The 18,876-nt window shown below is 39.8% G+C and overlaps 1 protein-coding gene across 7 annotated transcripts in view; it reads left to right on the forward strand.

Moving 5' to 3' along the window:
- Positions 1–18,876, forward strand: part of LOC128694541 (rho guanine nucleotide exchange factor 11) — a 474,507-nt gene that overhangs the window by 83,094 nt on the left and 372,537 nt on the right. For 5 of the 7 annotated variants that reach the window (XM_070095938.1, XM_070095936.1, XM_070095939.1 and 2 more), the window contains exons 6-7: positions 15,245–15,343; positions 15,865–16,152. The exons of 1 other annotated variant lie outside the window; for it this stretch is intronic. In XM_070095938.1, the coding sequence (XP_069952039.1) occupies positions 15,245–15,343; positions 15,865–16,152 (387 nt within the window). The remainder of the gene's footprint in view (positions 1–15,244; positions 15,344–15,864; positions 16,153–18,876) is intronic. One more of the 7 variants, XM_070095941.1, reaches the window with a different exon arrangement.

The raw sequence follows: 18,876 nt of genomic DNA on the forward strand, positions 1-18,876 counted from the left end.
AGAAACATTGGCTCGTAAGACGTATTTATACGTCGAAAACAGTCAAAGGGTTAAAAAAAAAAAATTTACCACATGAAATATTAATTTTAATACACACAAACTGAAAAAGACATGCACAGTTACATGACACTTACCTTTATTGAAGATCTGGTGATGATTGATGGGGTGGGAGGAGGGGAGAGTGTTGATCTTCTTAGTGTTTAGAAGGGGAATCCCCTTCCATTAGGACTTGAGGTAGCAAGTCCTTTTTCGGGGTTACTTCCCTTCTTCTTTTAATGCCACTAGGACCAGCTTGAGAGTCACTGGACCTCTGTCGCACAACATATCTGTCCATAGAGGCCTGTACCTCCCGTTCCTTTATGACATTCCTAAAGTGTTTCACAACATTGTCAGTGTCACAATTAAACACTTGTTCAGGTTTCAATTCTTCACTGTCTATGTACTCCTTGAATTCCTGCACATATTTTTCAGCTGCTTTTTGGTCCAAACTGGCAGCCTCACCATGCCTTATCACACTATGTATGCCACTACGATTCTTAAATCTCTGAAACCAACCTTTGCTGGCCTTAAACTCACATCACCACTAGTTGCTGGCATTTTTCTAATTAAATCCTCATGCAACTTCCTAGCCTTTTCACATAAGATCTCTTGAGAGATGCTATTTCCTGCTATCTGTTTTTCGTTTATCCACACCAATAACAGTCTCTCAACATCTTCTATCACTTTCGATCTCAGTTTTGAAAACATAGTTGCACCTTTGGCAAGGACAGCTTCCTTGATTGCCGTTTTCTTGGCCACAATAGTAGCGATGGTTGATTGGGGTTTTGTGTACAACCTGGCCAGCTCAGACACACCCACTACACTTTCATACTTAGCAATAATCTCTTTCTTCATATCCATAGTAATTCTCACCCTTTCTGCTGTAGGGTTGGCACTAGAAGCTTTCTTGGGGCCCATGGTGACTTATTTTGCAGGTGCAATCACTAAAAAGGCTGTGATAATATGAAATGTTCCGATTGTATGCTTGGAAGCGACCGCGGTGGCTGGCTGGCTTGTAAACACTGGCCAGAAGTGAACGCATCTCAGACGGAAGGAATAGTGTTGGTCGAGTTTTTTAGTGCTAGTCGAGGCAAAATTTTTGCGTTAAAATGTATTGCTGGTCGGATTTATCTTTAATCGATGCCATCGCTGGTCGAGGGTACACTGTACTTGCAACATCTGCCACATTGCTCCCCTAGGCACTCTATCATATGCCTTTTTTAAATCCATTAATGCAATGATAACTTCCCTACCTTTATCTAAACACTGTTCACATATATGCTTCAATGTAAACACTTGATCTACACATCCCCTACCCACTCTAAAACCTCCTTGCTGATCCGCAATCCTACATTCTGTCTTGCCTCTAATTCTTTCAATAATAACCCTACCATACACTTTTCCTGTTATACTCAGTAAACTTATTCTACTCTAATTTTTACAATCTCTTTTGTCCCCCTTCCCTTTATATAAAGGAATTATACATGCTCTCTGCCAATCCCTAGGTACCTTGCCCTCTTTCATACATTTATTAAACAAAAATGCCAACCACTCCAACACTATATCCCCCCTGCTTTTAACATTTCTGTCATGATCCCATCAGTTCCAGCTGCTTTACCCCCTTTCATTCTTCGTAATGCTTCATGCACCTCCCCCACACTCACATACTGCTAGATTATAGAGGTATGGGTGTTTGTGGGAAACAATCAGGCTGCAGCATTAGGGTTAAAAACAGCAGTTATTACCGGGATACCTCAGGGATAAGTTTAAAAGACAATATTCAAAATAAAGTTGCTAGTAATGGCAAATCAATTGATCAACAAACAAAGAGAGATAGTAGAGGGCAACGAGTGACTAGCTCCCTAAAGGTTTATTATACAAATAGTAGGAGTCTAAGAAATAAGATAGATGAGCTAAAATTACTTGCAAGTGTAGGTAATATAGATATTATTGGTATAACAGTGACCTGGTTCAACCTGAAAGATAGAGAAATGCCTTCTGAATGCAACATACAGGGTTATAAACTATTCCACACTGATAAGGTCAACAGGAAGGGTGGTGGTGTGGCGATGTATGTCAGAGAAAATTTAAATTGTTGTCTTAGACATGATATAAGATTAGAAACATTGAACACAGAATCGGTTTGGCTACAGTTTCTCGAGGGACGTGACAAATTAATTTTGGGTGTGATTTATAGGCCCCCAAACCTTGATAGGGAGTGCAGTAAGCTGTTATGGGACGAAATTCATAAGGCATCTAGATATGAAAATGTTGTGATAATGGGAGATTTTAACTTTAGACAAATTGATTGGAATAATATGACAGGAAATCTTGAGTCTAGTGACTTTCTTGATACGGTTCAAGATTGCTTTTTAGAACAGGTTGTGATGGAACCAACTAGAGGAAACAATCTGCTTGACTTGGGTCTTGCCAACAAAGATTCACTAATTAATAATCTTGAGTTTAATGATGAGCTTGAGGAAAGCGATCACAAATCACTTAGTTTCAATATATCATGGAATTACCCAGATAACTGCAATCAAATCTCTGTCCCAGATTTTCACTTGGCCAACTTCATGGGACTGAAAAATTACTTTGGTGGGCTAATTTGGGATGTCCTGACTATGGGTCAGGTAGGTGATCTTGGTTGCCAATATGACGTTTTTCAGAGCATAGTTCTAGCTGCCCAGACAACTTTTGTTGCGAGTAGGGAAATTAAATCTAACAAAAATGATCCCAAATGGATGGACAATAGATTAAAACATCTCATTGGTCAAAAGAGAGGCATATATAGGCGTATCAAAAGAGGGGATTGGTAGTTAAGTAATCAATATATTCAATTAAAGAGAGAAATAAAAAAAGGAATAAGAAAAGCAAAAAGGGATTATGAGGCTAAGGTCACAAGGGATTCAAAGACTAACCCAAAAGGGTTCTTTCAGGTATACAGAAGTAAGATTAGGGACAAGATTGGCCCACTAAAGAGTAACTCTGGTCAGATCACTGACAGTGATAAGGATATGTGTGAAATTCTAAATACCTACTTCCTCTCAGTTTTCACCCAGGAATATACTAACGATATTCCTGAAATAATAGATTACGTAGAACAGGATGATAATGAACTATGTATGATTGTGGTAACTAGTGACATGGTCCTCAGACAAATAGAGAAACTAAAACCTAACAAATCCCCAGGTCCTGATGAACTGTTTGCAAGAGTGTTAAAGGAATGTAAAGAGGAACCTAGTATACCTTTGGCTAATCTTTTTAACATATCACTACAAACTGGCATAGTGCCTGATAAGTGGAAAATGGCAAATGTAATACCTGTTTACAAGGCAAGTGACAGGTCCTTGGCTTCGAACTATAAACCAATAAGCCTTACCTCCATAGTGGGAAAATTTATGGAATCAATAATTGCCGAAGCAATTCGTAGCCATCTTGACAGGCACAGATTGATTAATGATTCTCAACATGGTTTTACAAAGGGGCGTTCCTGTCTTGCGAATTTATTAACTTTTTTCACTAAGGTGTTTGAGGAGGTAGATCATGGTAATGAATATGATATTGTGTATATGGACTTCATTAAGGCTTTCGATAGAGTTCCACACCAGAGGCTATTGAGGAAACTTAGGGCACACGGAATAGGAGAAATTTTTTCCTGGGTAGAGGCATGGCTGACAAATAGGCAGCAGAGAGTTTGCATAAATGGGGAGAAATCAGAATGGGGGCACGTCACAAGCGGTGTTCCTCAGGGGTCAGTGTTGGGCCGGTTGTTGTTCACAATTTACATAAACGACATAGATGAGGGAATAAATAGCGACACCAAAATAGGCCGTCCAATTCATTCTAATGAGGACATTAGAGCACTCCAGGATGATTTGAATAGACTGACGCAATGGTCGGAGAAGTGGCAGATGCAGTTTAATATTGACAAATGCAAAGTTCTAAATGTTGGACAGTTAAATAACCATGCCACATATAAACTAAATAATGTAGATCTTAATACTACCGATTGCAAAAAGGATTTAGGAGTTCTGGTTAGCAGTAATCTAAAACCAAGACAACAGTACATTAGTGTTCGCAATAAAGCTAACAGAATTCTTGGCTTCATATCTAGAAGTATAAATAATAGAAGTCCTCAGGTTGTTCTTCAACTCTATATATCCTTGGTTAGGCCTCATTTAGACTATGCTGCTCAGCTCTGGTCACCTATTACAGAATGGATATAAATGCTCTGGAAAACGTACAAAGGAGGATGACAAAGATGATCCCATGTATCAGAAATCTTCGCTATGAGGATAGACTGAGGGCCCTGAATCTGCACTCTCTCGAAAGGCTTAGAATTAGGGGGGATATGATCGAGGTGTATAAATGGAAAACAGGAATAAATAAAGGGGATGTAAATAGTGTGCTGAAAATTTCTAGCCAAGACAGGACTCGCAGCAATGGTTTCAAGTTGGAAAAATTGAGATTCAAGAATGATATAGGAAAGCACTGGTTTGGTAATAGAGTTGTGGGTGAGTGGAACAAACTCCCGAGTACAGTTATTGAGGCTAAAACGTTGTGTAGTTTTAAAAATGGGTTAGATAAATACATGAGTGGGTGTGGGTGGGTGTGAGTTGGACCTGACTAGCATGTGCTGCTGGGTCTGGTACAGTGCTCCATCCTTGAGTGGGGATGACCAGACTGGGTAGGTCATTGGGATAATCCGGGATGTGGGTCATTGGTCTAATCCGGGTGGGGGGGGGGACATGGACCTGCTCCGCATGGGTCAGTAGGCCTGTTGCAGTGTTCCTTCTTTCTTATGTTCTTCGCTCCTAGAAGATGGTATACCTCCCTGGCCAGTGCATGAAATTACCGCTTCACTTTCTTCGTCGACATTTAAAAGTTCCTCAAAATATTCCTGCCATCTACCCAATACCTCCATCTCCCCATCTATTAACTCTCCTACTCTGTTTTTAACTGACAAATCCATTTGTTCCCTAGGCTTTCTTAACTTGTTTATATCCAAAAATTTTTCTTATTTTCATCAAAATTTCTTAACAGTGCCTCTCCCACTCTATCATCTGTTCTCCTTTTACACTCACCACTCTCTTCACCTTTCTTTTACTCTCCATATGCTCTTCTCTTCTTATAACACTTCTGCTTTGTAAAAACCTCTCATAAGCTATCTTTTTCTCATTTATCACACCCTTTACTTCATCATTCCACCAATCACTCTTCTTTCCTCCTGTACCCACTCTCCTATAGCCACAAACTTCTGCCCCACATTCTAATACTGCATTTTTAAAACTATTCCAACCCTCTTTAATGCCCCCACTACTCATACTTGCACTAGCCCACCTTTCTGCCAATAGTTGCTTATATCTCACCCAAACTTCTTCCTCCCTTAGTTTATACATTTTTGCCTCTCTTACTTGTTGTTGCCATTTTCCATTTGTCCCATCTGCTTCTTACTCTAACTGTAGCTAAAACTAAATAATGATCTGATATATCAGTTGCCCCTCTATAAACATGTACATCCTGAAGCCTACCCATCAACCTTTTATTCACCAATTTTTTTTTTTTATTATCACACTGGCTGATTCCCACCAAGGCAGGGTGGCCCGAAAAAGAAAAACTTTCACCATCATTCACTCCATCACTGTCTTGCCAGAAGGGTGCTTTACACTACAGTTTTTAAACTGCAACATTTACACCCCTCCTTCAGAGTGCAGGCACTGTACTTCCCATCTCCAGGACTCAAGTCCGGCCTGCCGGTTTCCCTGAACCCCTTCATAAATGTTACTTTGCTCACACTCCAACAGCACGTCAAGTATTAAAAACCATTTGTCTCCATTCACTCCTATCAAACACGCTCACGCATGCCTGCTGGAAGTCCAAGCCCCTCGCACACAAAACCTCCTTTATCCCCTCCCTCCAACCTTTCCTAGGCTGACCCCTACCCGCCTTCCTTCCACTACAGACTGATACACTCTTGAAGTCGTTCTGTTTCGCTCCATTCTCTCTACATGTCCGAACCACCTCAACAACCCTTCCTCAGCCCTCTGTACAACAGTTTTGGTAATCCCGCACCTCCTCCTAACTTCCAAACTACGAATTCTCTGCATTATATTCACACCACACATTGCCCTCAGACATGACATCTCCACTGCCTCCAGCCTTCTCCTCGCTGCAACATTCATCACCCATGCTTCACACCCATATAAGAGCGTTGGTAAAACTATACTCTCATACATTCCCCTCTTTGCCTCCAAGGACAAAGTTCTTTGTCTCCACAGACTCCTAAGTGCACCACTCACTCTTTTCCCCTCATCAATTCTATGATTCACTTCATCTTTCATAGACCCATCCGCTGACACGTCCACTCCCAAATATCTGAATACATTCACCTCCTCCATACTCTCTCCCTCCAATCTGATATCCAATCTTTCATCACCTAATCTTTTTGTTATCCTCATAACCTTACTCTTTCCTGTATTCACCTTTAATTTTCTTCTTTTGCACACCCTACCAAATTCATCCACCAATCTCTGCAACTTCTCTTCAGAATCTCCCAAGAGCACAGTGTCATCAGCAAAGAGCAACTGTGACAACTCCCACTTTGTGTGTGATTCTTTATCTTTTAACTCCACGCCTCTTGCCAAGACCCTCGCATTCACTTCTCTTACAACCCCATCTATAAATATATTAAACAACCACGGTGACATCACACATCCTTGTCTAAGGCCTACTTTTTCTGGGAAATAATTTCCCTCTTTCCTACATACTCTAACTTGAGCCTCACTATCCTTTTAGAAACTCTTCACCAATATGTATATATAATCTAACAAACTACTTTCATTACGTGCTATATCATACCTTGTATATTTATTTATCTTTTTCTTAAATGTGTATTACTTATTACGAAACCTCTTTCTACACATCGCTCAATTAAAGGCTCCCCATTTTCATTTACCCCTGGCACCCCAAATTTATCTACTTCTCCTCCACAGCATTTTTACCCACTTTAGCATTGAAATCCCCAACCACAAGTACTCTCACAGTTCAAAACTTCCCACACACTCAACAATTCCCAAAACCTCTCTTTCTCCTCTACACTTCTCTCTTCTCCAGGTGCATATACACTTACTATAACCCACTTTTCACATCCAACCTTTATTTTACTCCACATAATCCTTGAATTAATACATTTATACTCCCTCTTTTCCTGCCATAGCTTATCCTTCAGCATTATTGCTACTCCCTCTTTGGTGTTATTACCTTTAGAAAAAGATTCTCAACCATTTTAGTAGATTTTTTTTTTTTAATTGTGGACACTGAGAGCAATTATAATTTCAGTGGTCTGGATAATGAAAGGGTTAACACACTTTCCGTAGGCACTCAGGTGATTCCTACAACTTAATGCCGTTCAAATGTTAGCTATTGCTGTATTTGTTATAATGTACGTTATGGCATTTACAACCAAAAGAGACAACAAAATCTCTTACTATCTTTACTACTTACTACACATAGAGTTGGACCCTTGTATCTGCGGGGGATACGTTCCAAGGACCTGCAGTGGATACCGAAACCATGGATAGTAGCAAACCCTGTATATAAGTCCTATACACACCGGTTATAAAGTTTAATTGATAAATTATGCACAATAAGTGGAGAATTATCACTTATTTCACTGATGGGAAGCCCTTCACGGCTTCTCTTAGGCTTTGAAGAACTGCCAGCTCTTCTACTTTTGCACTTTGGGGCCATCATTATGCAAAATTAAGAGGTATTTTTTGGCCACAGTTGTCCGTGGATAATTGAAATCACAGATAGCTGAATCATTGGATACGAGGGTTCTACTGTATTTTCTTGGTTCTAGCAGTATTTCACATTCAGTACTTAATCAGTTGATATTGTTAAAATTAACAAGCACTTAGCGATTGTTTTCATCATAGCATCAGTCACTCATATCATCATTATTAGTATCAGCAGTAACATTTTCATTACTTACGCTATTTTTATCAATAAAGTTTTGAGACATTACGCCATTTTTTCAATAAAGTTATGAGACGTTAGCCTTGTTTAATTGTTTTTGTTGCCTTCATAAGCATATCTCAGTACAGGCATACCCCGTGAATATGGGGCGTTAACTTCCAGACCACCGCTGCAAAGAGAATATCACCTAAGCAAATCACAGGCACTTTTTTTAACTTGCTAGTGCATTTAAAAGCCTAAAATCATGTTTATGCTATCATTTATTAACCCTTAAATGGTCCAAACATATACATACGTTCTCTCGCGTAGCACCCCAAACGTATATATACGTTTTATTTTTCATTCATTCAAAATTGGCGTGATAGGCCTGAGTCGCCTAGACATGAGAGAATGGGTGTGCGCACTCAGTGTGCGCGGTATGAAAAGAATTGGGGACACCTGAGTACCACATGGTAGGTCCAGTTACATTCAGTTCCATCTTGGGTCAGCATCATGGCACATCCTCGTGATTCACTCAGGCCTCGTCGTATTAACACTCTACTATTCGAGGAAAGTGATATAGATCATGATTTAGTGGATTTGACACCAATGGGGCCAGTAATATTCAAGGAATTGGTGAAAATGTCGATGATAACCCAGATGACCCTCAGTCCATCGCCTCTGGGGTAGCGACACCTGTCCTAGGGCCAAGCACCTCTGGGGTAACCAGTGTGGCCACAGCAGATCCTAGGCCAAGCACTTCTGGGGTGGCCAGTGTGGCCACACAAGACCCTGGGCCAAGCACCTCTGGAGTGGCGAGTGTTACCCATAGGCAACTTCACAAGAGGAAACTATAATTTTCCCTATGTTTTAGTGTTTTAGTGATAGTGAAAGTGATGCAAGTGATGATGAGATTGATTTTATGCCATTTGAGGATTCGTCTAGCGATAGTGAAGTTCATTATTCACCAGTGAAGCGTACTTTTAGGCGTCGTTATCTACGTTCAGGCAGTGTGCCATATGCAATCCCCAAGGGTCGTGGCAGGTCACAATCCAAAACCCCAGCCTGATAGTGAAAGTGATCATGAAGGCGAGTATGCGGGGATGGAGAAAGTAGTGGTGGGTGGCACTGTGCCTCGACCACATGGCGCAGTGGCTGGACAGACAAAGGACCACCCGGCATCCCCTCAACCGTGTGCTGCCTCCACTCCTGTCCTTCCTCCTGCTCCCCCTCGCCCCATGCCACAGGTCCACCCTGCACCATGTGATCGTGAGTGGAACTGGACACAAAGTATATTCGTGCCACAGCCTTGTGATTTTGATGCGAGTGGAAGTGGTATCCAGCCAGAATGTCCCATAATGAATGAGTCTACAGAATTAGACTATTTCCAGTTGTACTTTGACGAGCCTATAATGAACTTGATAGTGACCCAGACAAACAATTATTACCGATATGTCATGGACAACATAACAGAGGTTGGAGAATCGTCACGGCTGCACAGGTAGAAGGACACAACAGTGGCTGAAATGTATGTATTCTTTGCCACTGTCATGCTTATGCCACATATCTGTAAGAACAGTATACGTAATTACTGGTCCACAGACCACTTAATCAGTACTCCAGTTTTCTGTGTCCTCTTTCCTTGCAATAGATTCACTCTGTTGCTACGAATGTTGCACTTCTCAGAGAGAAATACGCCAAACAGAAATGACCTTCTATACAAAATCCGGGAAGTGTTTATGTATTTGAAACAGAAATTCAGTGCATACTTTTATCTCTTCAAGAACATTGTTGTTGATGAGTCCTTGATTCTGTTCAAGGGAACATTGTTGTTGATGAGTCCTTGATTCTGTTCAAGGGACGCCTGTCATTCAAGCAATATATACTGGGCAAATATAATCGCTTTGGCATAAAACTTTTTGTTATGTGTGACTGTGAGAGTGGTCTTGTTTTGGATGTTATTGTATACACCGGGAGAAATACACTCGATGATGACAAACGGATGTTGAGCATTTCCGATGATGTTGTTCGCAGGATGATAGAACCATACCTTGGCAAGGGCCATACATTGTACACAGACAACTGGTATACAAGCCCTATGCTCGCTGATTTCCTACGTGTGAACAATACTGATATATGTGGAACAGCGAGAAGGAATAGAAAACATATACCAAGGTTCAGTGGAGGCAGTGTTGAAGGTACAGTGCAAGTGTTTCATGCTAATGACATCATGGCACTGACATGGCATGACAAACAGGACGTGACATTGCTGTCAACCATCCACAGAAACGAGATGGTACAAACAGACAGACTGAGCAAGTTCAACAAAAAACCTATTGTAAAGCCAGCTGCTGTCGTGGACTATACGAATAATATGCGACTAGTTGACAAGTGTGACATGATGATGGGGTTTGTTGACTGTGTGCGTAGGAGTTGCAAGTGGTATATAAAACTGTTTTTTCACCTTGTAGACATTGCAGTGCTCAATGCATTCAATATGTACGAAATAAAGACTGGAAAACGACAACGTTTTGCAGAATTCTCTCTGAATGTTGTCAAACAGATAGCAAGAAAGTATGGTACCACATCTGTACCTGCCCCTCAACAGCGACCTGTCACACCACAACCTGTCCCCCAACCACAGCCAGTGGGGAAAGTGCCAGACTGAATCACTCCTAACTGGCACTATCTGGTACCAATACCACCTACCCAAAAGAAGAAGAATGCCCAGAAAAAGTGTGTTGTGTATGCTACCACCAAAAAACGACCCCAGCAGCGGAGGGACACACGATTCATGTGTCACCAGTGTGGGGTGGCACTCTATGAATCCATGCTTCATGGAGTATCATACAATCATGGAGTTCTAGAAACATAAGTAGGGTATGTAAATACTTGTACAGTACATAGTTGTAGATAATAGAATGTGATTCAGCCAGGTGTGCAAAATCACCTGTCAGTGTGTACATGTGTGTTTATGACAACATGATGATAATTTCGTATATAATATTGGTGTATAAACAACAATTGGCATTAAAATCAAAAGACTTACTATAAAACATAATTATCATATCATGGAAACCAAGAAAATGAAAAAAAAAAATGGAAGAAAACTGCAAATATGTAGAATTTCTGCAAGCTGCAGCGCTCCATGTTGCTGTCAGGTGATAGCCAAGTGCCAACTTCGCGGCCTCATATCTCGGTAAGTACTGACCCTAATTTTTTTTTATTCTAAAGCACTTAAAAAAATGTGCTCTTTTTTCTCTCTAAAAAAAAAAATTTTTTTTATTTATTTTTTTTTTTTTTTTTCAAAATATTTGGGGCGCTGCACGAGTGAACATATATATACATTTGGACCATTTAACCCTTTGAGGGTTTTCGTCGTACTAGTACGTCTTACGCGTAGGGGTTTTTGACGTACTAGTACGCATAAATTCTAGCGGCCTCAAATCTCGCGCGAAAAGGCTGGTAGGCCTAGGTGTGAGAGAATGGGTCTGCGTGGTCGGTGTGCGCTGTAGAAAAAAAATCTGGGACCCAGTGGTGCATTGTGGGAATGCCCTCTTAGTAAACAATGTCCACCATGCCTCGCGGTAAGAAGCTCCTCACTCCTCGGCGAATTGGGACACTTTTGTTCCCCAGTGACAGTTCTAATAGTGATGGAAGTGCCAGTGAAGATGAGTTTCATGGTTTTAGTGAGGTTTTGACCGAAACTAATGACCATAATATCGGTAATAGTGAAGAAAACCCAGATGACCCTCAGCCTTCCACCTCTGGTGCTGGGCCCTCGTGTTCACGTTCAGTTGTTCCAGAACCCAAGAGGAAACTTCTATTTTCCCAAATCCCAGACTCAGATGAGAGCATGGGTGATGATAGTGATAGTGAATATGAACTACAAGCTCTTCAAACTAGTTCCAGTAGTGATAGTGAAGTGCAATATTCCCCAGTGAAGTGTCAGTATATACGACGATATATGCGCTCTGGAAGTGTGCCATATGCTATTCCAAGGGAAAGGAGTGTATCTCGGAGTACATCCCGTGGCTGTACAACAGGAACAGACAGTGAAAATGACGAAGATACTGTTGCAATTGGGATGGAAAATGTGCGTGGTGGTAGTGGTGCCGGCGGTGAGGCACCAGCAGTGGGCCATGCTGCCACCCACGCTGCCACCCACGCCGCTGCCTCAGCTGATCTAGAACAAAGGCCACCATCCCCCACTCCCCCACCACACCAGCCTCCACAACCACAACCTCCACAACCACAACCACCTGTCATTGTCCAGTACCCACCAGCAGACCGCACCTGGGATTGGCAGGAAGCTGTCAATTTTGTTCCAAATCCCCACCAGTTTGATGGCAGCCAAAGTGGAATACGGCCATCTTGTGCACTTGGGAACAATGCCACTGAACTGGAATGTTTCGAGTTATTCTTTGACGAACCACTGATGAAAAGTATTGTCATGGAAAGCAACACATACTACGAGTACACCATGGCAAACACATTACTTTCACCAAAATCACGTCTACACCAATGGAAGGAGGCAACTGTGGCTGAGATGTATCTTTTCTTTGCCACAATAATGCTTATGCCACATGTGTATAAGCACAAAGTGAAATCATACTGGTCAACAGACCCCATGATTGCAACACCAGGTTTCAGTGATATAATGCCAGTGAATCGATTTGTGCTAATGTTACGTATGCTTCACTTCTCAGATAAAACCAGGCCTGACAGAACTGACAGGTTATATAAGATTAGGAATGTGTTTGTGTATCTGAAATAGAAATTCAGTACGCATTTTTATCCCTTCAGGAAGCTTGTAATTGACGAGTCTTTGATTCTGTTCAAAGGAAGACTCTCTTTCAAGCAGTACATACCAAGCAAGAGGAAACGCTTTGGTATAAAGTTGTTTGTGCTTTGTGATTGTTACAGTGGTCTGGTATTGGATATTATTGTGTACACTGGAAGTTATACATTGCAAAATACCAGGAAGTTATTGGGCATCTCAGGTGATGTGGTTCGAACAATGATAGAACCATACCTTGGTAAGGGGCATATATTATATACAGATAACTGGTACACAAGCCCCTCACTCAGTGATTTTTTGTGAGTGAACATGACAGATGTGTGTGGCACAGTGCGTGCAAATCGAAAACATATGCCCAGGTTTGACGCTGGCACTCGTAGAGGTGAGGTGCAGGCGTTTGCTGTCAATGACATCATGGCATTTCGGTGGCATGACAAACGAGATGTCACACTGTTGTCATCAATTCACCCTAATGAAATGGCAAACAGTGGCAGGCAGCATAGAGAGAGAAATGAACCCATTCTAAAACCTGCAGCTGTGATTGATTACACCTTCAACATGCGTTCAGTGGACAAATGTGACATGCAGATTGGGTTTGCTGATTGTGTTCGCAAGAGTTATAAGTGGTACATCAAACTGTTTTTCCATCTTCTGGACATTTCCATGCTCAATGCTTATAATATGTATAAGATGAGCACCAGAAACAAACCACAGTACGGCGAATTCTGTTTGTCTGTCATCAGACAAATAGTATTCAAGTACCAAGGAACAGCACCTGCAATTGACCGCCCACCAAATTATCAACAACTACCTGCTCGTCTGAAGCATGGTGATCACTTCCTGGTAAAACTGCCTGCTACTGCTTTGAAGAAAAAGGCTCAGAAGAGGTGTTACGTCTGTTCACATACAAAAAAACGCCCACAACAACGCAGAGACACTCGTTTTATGTGTGAGGAGTGCAAAACTCCACTGTGCATGACACCATGTTTCAAAGAGTTCCACAGGCTTCAGAACTTCTAGAAACATTCCCTGTGACTGTATATGTGTGTATAAAATATAGAAAAATAGTAATAAACAACATTTCATATTGTTTGTTTGTGTAAATATTTTCTGTAAACAAAATAATGACAACAGTGTTTACGCCCTTATTGTGTAGTATTGAAAAAGAAATAACTTACAAAATACTGATCATGTTGGCCTCAGAGGCCATAAAAGTTACTCAGAAAAAGAAAAATTGAAAAATAATTGAAAATAGTACATAAAAAAGTAAATAGAAAAATACCGGGTGACGGCAGTCGGCGATGTTACCATATGTTGTTCAATTTTGGCAAATTTCACACCTCCATATCTCGGTAAGTATTGACGTTAAAATTTTTTTGTTTAGCCTATAATGTTTAGAAAAAAATACTCTATTTTTTCATAAGAAAAAATAATTTTTTTTTTTTTTGAAATTTGGCCGACCCTGAGAACGAGTTTCGGAGAGGGCCTGTCGACCCTCAAAGGGTTAAGGGTTAAGTGTGCAATAGCTACTGTACTGTACATAATGCTAACCTTAAAATGTTTTTGTCCTTTTCTTATGGTGACTGACGAATGAATATTTTAGAAGAATTATTGAAGGAAGGCTGGGTTGATTTTCTAACCAGACCACTAAAATTTTCTCCATATCGGCAATAAGGCTGTCTCGCTTTCTTATCACTTTCATATTCACTGGAGTAACACTTTTAATTTCTATCTAGAACTTCTCCTTTGAGTTTACTACTGTGGTAACTCTTTGACATGCTAAACATAGCTTCTATGTTGGCATTCGATGTGCCTTTCTTGCTAAGCTTGAAAATTTCTAGCATTTGATTTGAAGTTAGAGGCTTGCGACTTTTCTTTTCGCTAACATTAAACTTAGGAGCCATTGTATTATAATTAATAATTACAGTAATAATAATAACACAAATAAAAAGTATGGAAAATCTTGAAAAACACCAGAATACGACACTGAGACGTAAAATGCACAAATGCAGTAAACAGTCTAAGTGTGGGTAACAAAATGGCACTGATCAGCTGATGTGCATGTCACTGCCGAAAATGATAAACATGACTATAGTCGAAAAGAGTCATATTAGCAAAGCACTCTAAAGCGAAGCATGGTGTTAACGAGATATGCCTGTACTGTACCACAGTCTAAGATTTTTTTCTTAAACTAATTCTTCTCTTAAAGATTGTGTTTATTTGATGCACTTTTTACTTTACTTCATTTTTATTTATTTTTTTTTATCTCTCTCACATGTTTTTATAGCTTATGCACAATTTAATTTGTTTTATACAGCTTTTAATTAAATATTCCCTCTGAAATAATTTATTATTTTATGTATTCTTTGTATAGTGAAATCGCTAAATATGGCCAAGTCTTTAGGTGTTATCTTGTTGTCAGTAGTCACTGTTTACCATTTGCAGGCTTTGCAGAGAAGCCTTGAGAAGGAGTTGGATTCTATTAATCGTCAAATATCGAAAATACAGGAAGAACTCAAGAACATGAAAGACGTTGAAGCTCAAGTAAGCCTTTTATTTAATTTTACTTATTTTTTTAATTTATTTAATGCTGTTCAATTTTTAGTTATGATGATTTTCATTAAATATATGTAAAGCACCTAAAATAAACATTATAATAATTATTTGCTATTAATGCATTTTAAGTTTAAGATTTTGCTAATTTCACTAATTTTTATCTTTGTTTTATATCTCATTTTTTGATAACTTGGTTTAGTGTTTTTTCTGGATTATGCCACTTACTGCATTGTAATAACTCAAGCAGTCTTTCACACTATATAAGAGACAATGTGATGGGCTTGTAATCTGTATTCTTATGCTCAGAATTTTGAAGAGGTGTTCTGGATGTGTGAAGATCACCAAGCTTGTAATGTGCCCATGGCACTCTGCATATACTTGCTGCTTTTGCTGTGGCCAACTAATGTGATGTTTAACTAGAAGACTGAATTGTTTAGAAAATTTAATTCATAATTTGATTTTTTTTTTGGTGTTTATGTTATGTCATGATGTGTTGTATTTGTTTTCAGTTTCACTCGCACCCTCGCTCCTCCCCACGCTCTCCCCCTCTTTCTCGTCCATCATTTTCCCTCCCACATTCCCACTCCCAGCACTCACATACACGTTCAGTCTCTGAAATTCCCCCTCCACTCCCAGCACGTAACCGCTCCCTAGTCACTCAGATATCAGCCCCTTCATTAACTTCCTTGACCCCTGCTCCTCCTCTTCCCCCTCGACATATGCAGCTGGAGAGATTTGGGGAGGGAGGCCTAGCACAAAGTCTAGAGAACATTCATAAGGTGCAGTCTCTCAGTCATGTAAGTTGCTGAAGCTATGAAAACAATGTTGAAATACAATAAGATTTTGTTGCTGTGGGTGCTAAACTGCTCTTATGATTTGTATGCAGCTGTCACCTTAGCTGTATTTTGGATTGGCTTTTTCTGCTTATGCTGTGCCTGTGCTCTTGATATTTTTAAGGTTCATTAAAAATGGTTGGTATTTGAAGTGTAGGTGGAAGATTTTCAAGTGCATGAGTATTTTTAAGATGTATTCAATACAACAAATATGTATGTGTTAATAATTAGAACAAGTATTTTTAGCTTTTATGTTGGCATGTAATTACCAATGTGAGGTACAGTATTAGTTGCACTACATTTATATGAACTGCACATAATGACAAAAGTTGCATGTCAAGATTTCTTATAATTATGGGTGAAAATTTAAAGACATCGTATAGTCTTGGTTATATTTACTTTTTTTTTTGGTCGGGGAGTTTTTTTTTTGACCTAACTAATAGTGGAAATAAATTTATTGGTTAAGTTGAAATTATTTTTTTGAAATGTATAATATATTACTTCTTTAACTAAATTTAGTTTTTGTAACAATGGGATGCACTGCATGTCACCACCAATGCAGGCAGTAGTAAGTGGGTCATACTATAGCAGTGAGCATGGTATTGGGTCACATTTTTAAATTAACTTATAATAGGCAGTTCTTCATATTACCTTTTTCCAGGTAACTTAGGCAGTGCTGCTTCACTGTGGTGCAGAGGGCACTGGGCAGCAGAAAACAGTATTGCACTGTTATTTTGTTTGAATTCATCAGTGGGTTGTAGCCCTTTAACCAATAATAACAACATTTTGGCGATGAGATTCTGAATACTACTTTGTTTTGATATTTTAACTTTTTCAAAATAAATGTAAGTGCTCATTAACAAAGGGGTACATCTTTGATGATACTTATTTTGCAAAAAATTTAACTAGGGGCACCTTAAGGCTATGAGGCATTTCTTTTTTGGTGCTAGTCATCTAAACACAAATTCAGCAGTGTTTCAGTTTCACTCATCAGACCACTTCCCTGCATGGAGATGGAGTTAAAGATATTGTGGTGCAGTGTATGCTACTGACTGCACACTGTCTTTCACTGCTCAGCACCCTTCATGACCTCTCTCACATAAGTAGTCCTGTTCACAACTATGAATTTGTGTTTTTATAAAAATAATTATATCTGTAGGGTAAGAAAGGAGGGGTAGGGGTCATCCTCAAAATGGTTGGAGGGAGGGGGTAAAGGAGATTTTGTGGGCAATGGGCTTGGACTTCCAGCAAGCGTGCATTAGCGTGTTAGATAGGAATGAATGGAGACAAATGATTTTTGGGACCTGACAAGGTGTTGGAGTGTGAGCAGGATAATATCTCTTCATGTCTGAACCACCTCAACAACCCCTCCTCAGCCCTCTGGATAATAGTTTTGGTAATCCCACACCTCCTCCTAATTTCCAAACTGTGAATTCTCTGCATTATATTCATACCACACATTGCCCTCGGACACGACATCTCCACTGCCTCCAGCCTTCTTGTTGCAACATTCACTACCCATGCTTCACACCCATATAAGAGCGTTGGTATAACTATATTCTCATACATTCTCTCTTTGCATCCATGGACAAAGTTCTTTGTCTCCACAGACTCCTCAGTGCACCACTCACCTTTTTCTCCTCATCAGTTCTGTGATTCACACCATCTTTTATAGACCCATCTGCTGACACATCCACTCCTAAATATCAATGCATTCACCTCCTCCATACACTCTCTCTCCAATCTGATATCCAGTCTTTTGTTACCTATTTTTTTTGTTATCCTCATCACTTTACTATTTCGTATATTCACTTTAAACATGATATTACTTTAAACGTGATATTGCTCATAACAGTATTATGTTTAAATGACCGGGGAGCTCAAACCAGTATCCTGTCCAAATGACAGGGAAGCACTAACATTAGAAAATAGGATCATCCCACTTGGAGAAAGCACAAGACTGGAGCTGTGCTGATCTAAAGGTAGTATAAAACTCCTTTTTATGGTATTTTAGAGAGAAATCTGATTATTTGTATTCCAAGTGGTTTATCAATCCCTCCTCAGACAGTAATTGTCTATATTGTGCTTCAGAAGATTGTAATGTACTTCTCAGATGATAAAATATAACCAGGAATGATTAGACATGGTCTACAGTGTCCAATAATTGAGTCAAACCTATTAAAAATCTTTAATACAGATGAGGAGATATAGGGGGCCTTACCCATCTTCAAGAAAATCGTCAGAAGTTGAATGTCTGCTACTACCTTGAGCTTTATTTCAAGCTACTTCTGATCTTACACAAATAACCTGCACATAGGAAAGGGTTATATGTGTATTGTTTCAGTCACGGTATTGTGCCTTTTTGTTATTTACTTCTGATCTTGAAACCAGCCAAAATCATCTCTATTTCTATGGTATATCTTCCTTTCTCTGAAATGACACCAAGAAAGCCAATAAAGCCTTAAACCTTTCTGCTTTGTATTGGATTGATGAAGCCATTGTGTGGCGAAACGTTTCCTAAATAAAGATTCCCATATATTGTGTAAGTGTCTCAATCATCAAAGCCATAAAAAACCATCCTGTAAACCAGACACAAGGTCGGAGGTTTGTTTTCCTATCATGCACTATGTGGGGTAGAATTTTTTATACTGTGCACACTCGCTGCACAGACTCATTCTCTCATGTCTA

Source organism: Cherax quadricarinatus, chromosome 51 (assembly GCF_038502225.1).
Source record: "Cherax quadricarinatus isolate ZL_2023a chromosome 51, ASM3850222v1, whole genome shotgun sequence".
Lineage (NCBI taxonomy): Eukaryota > Metazoa > Arthropoda > Malacostraca > Decapoda > Parastacidae > Cherax > Cherax quadricarinatus.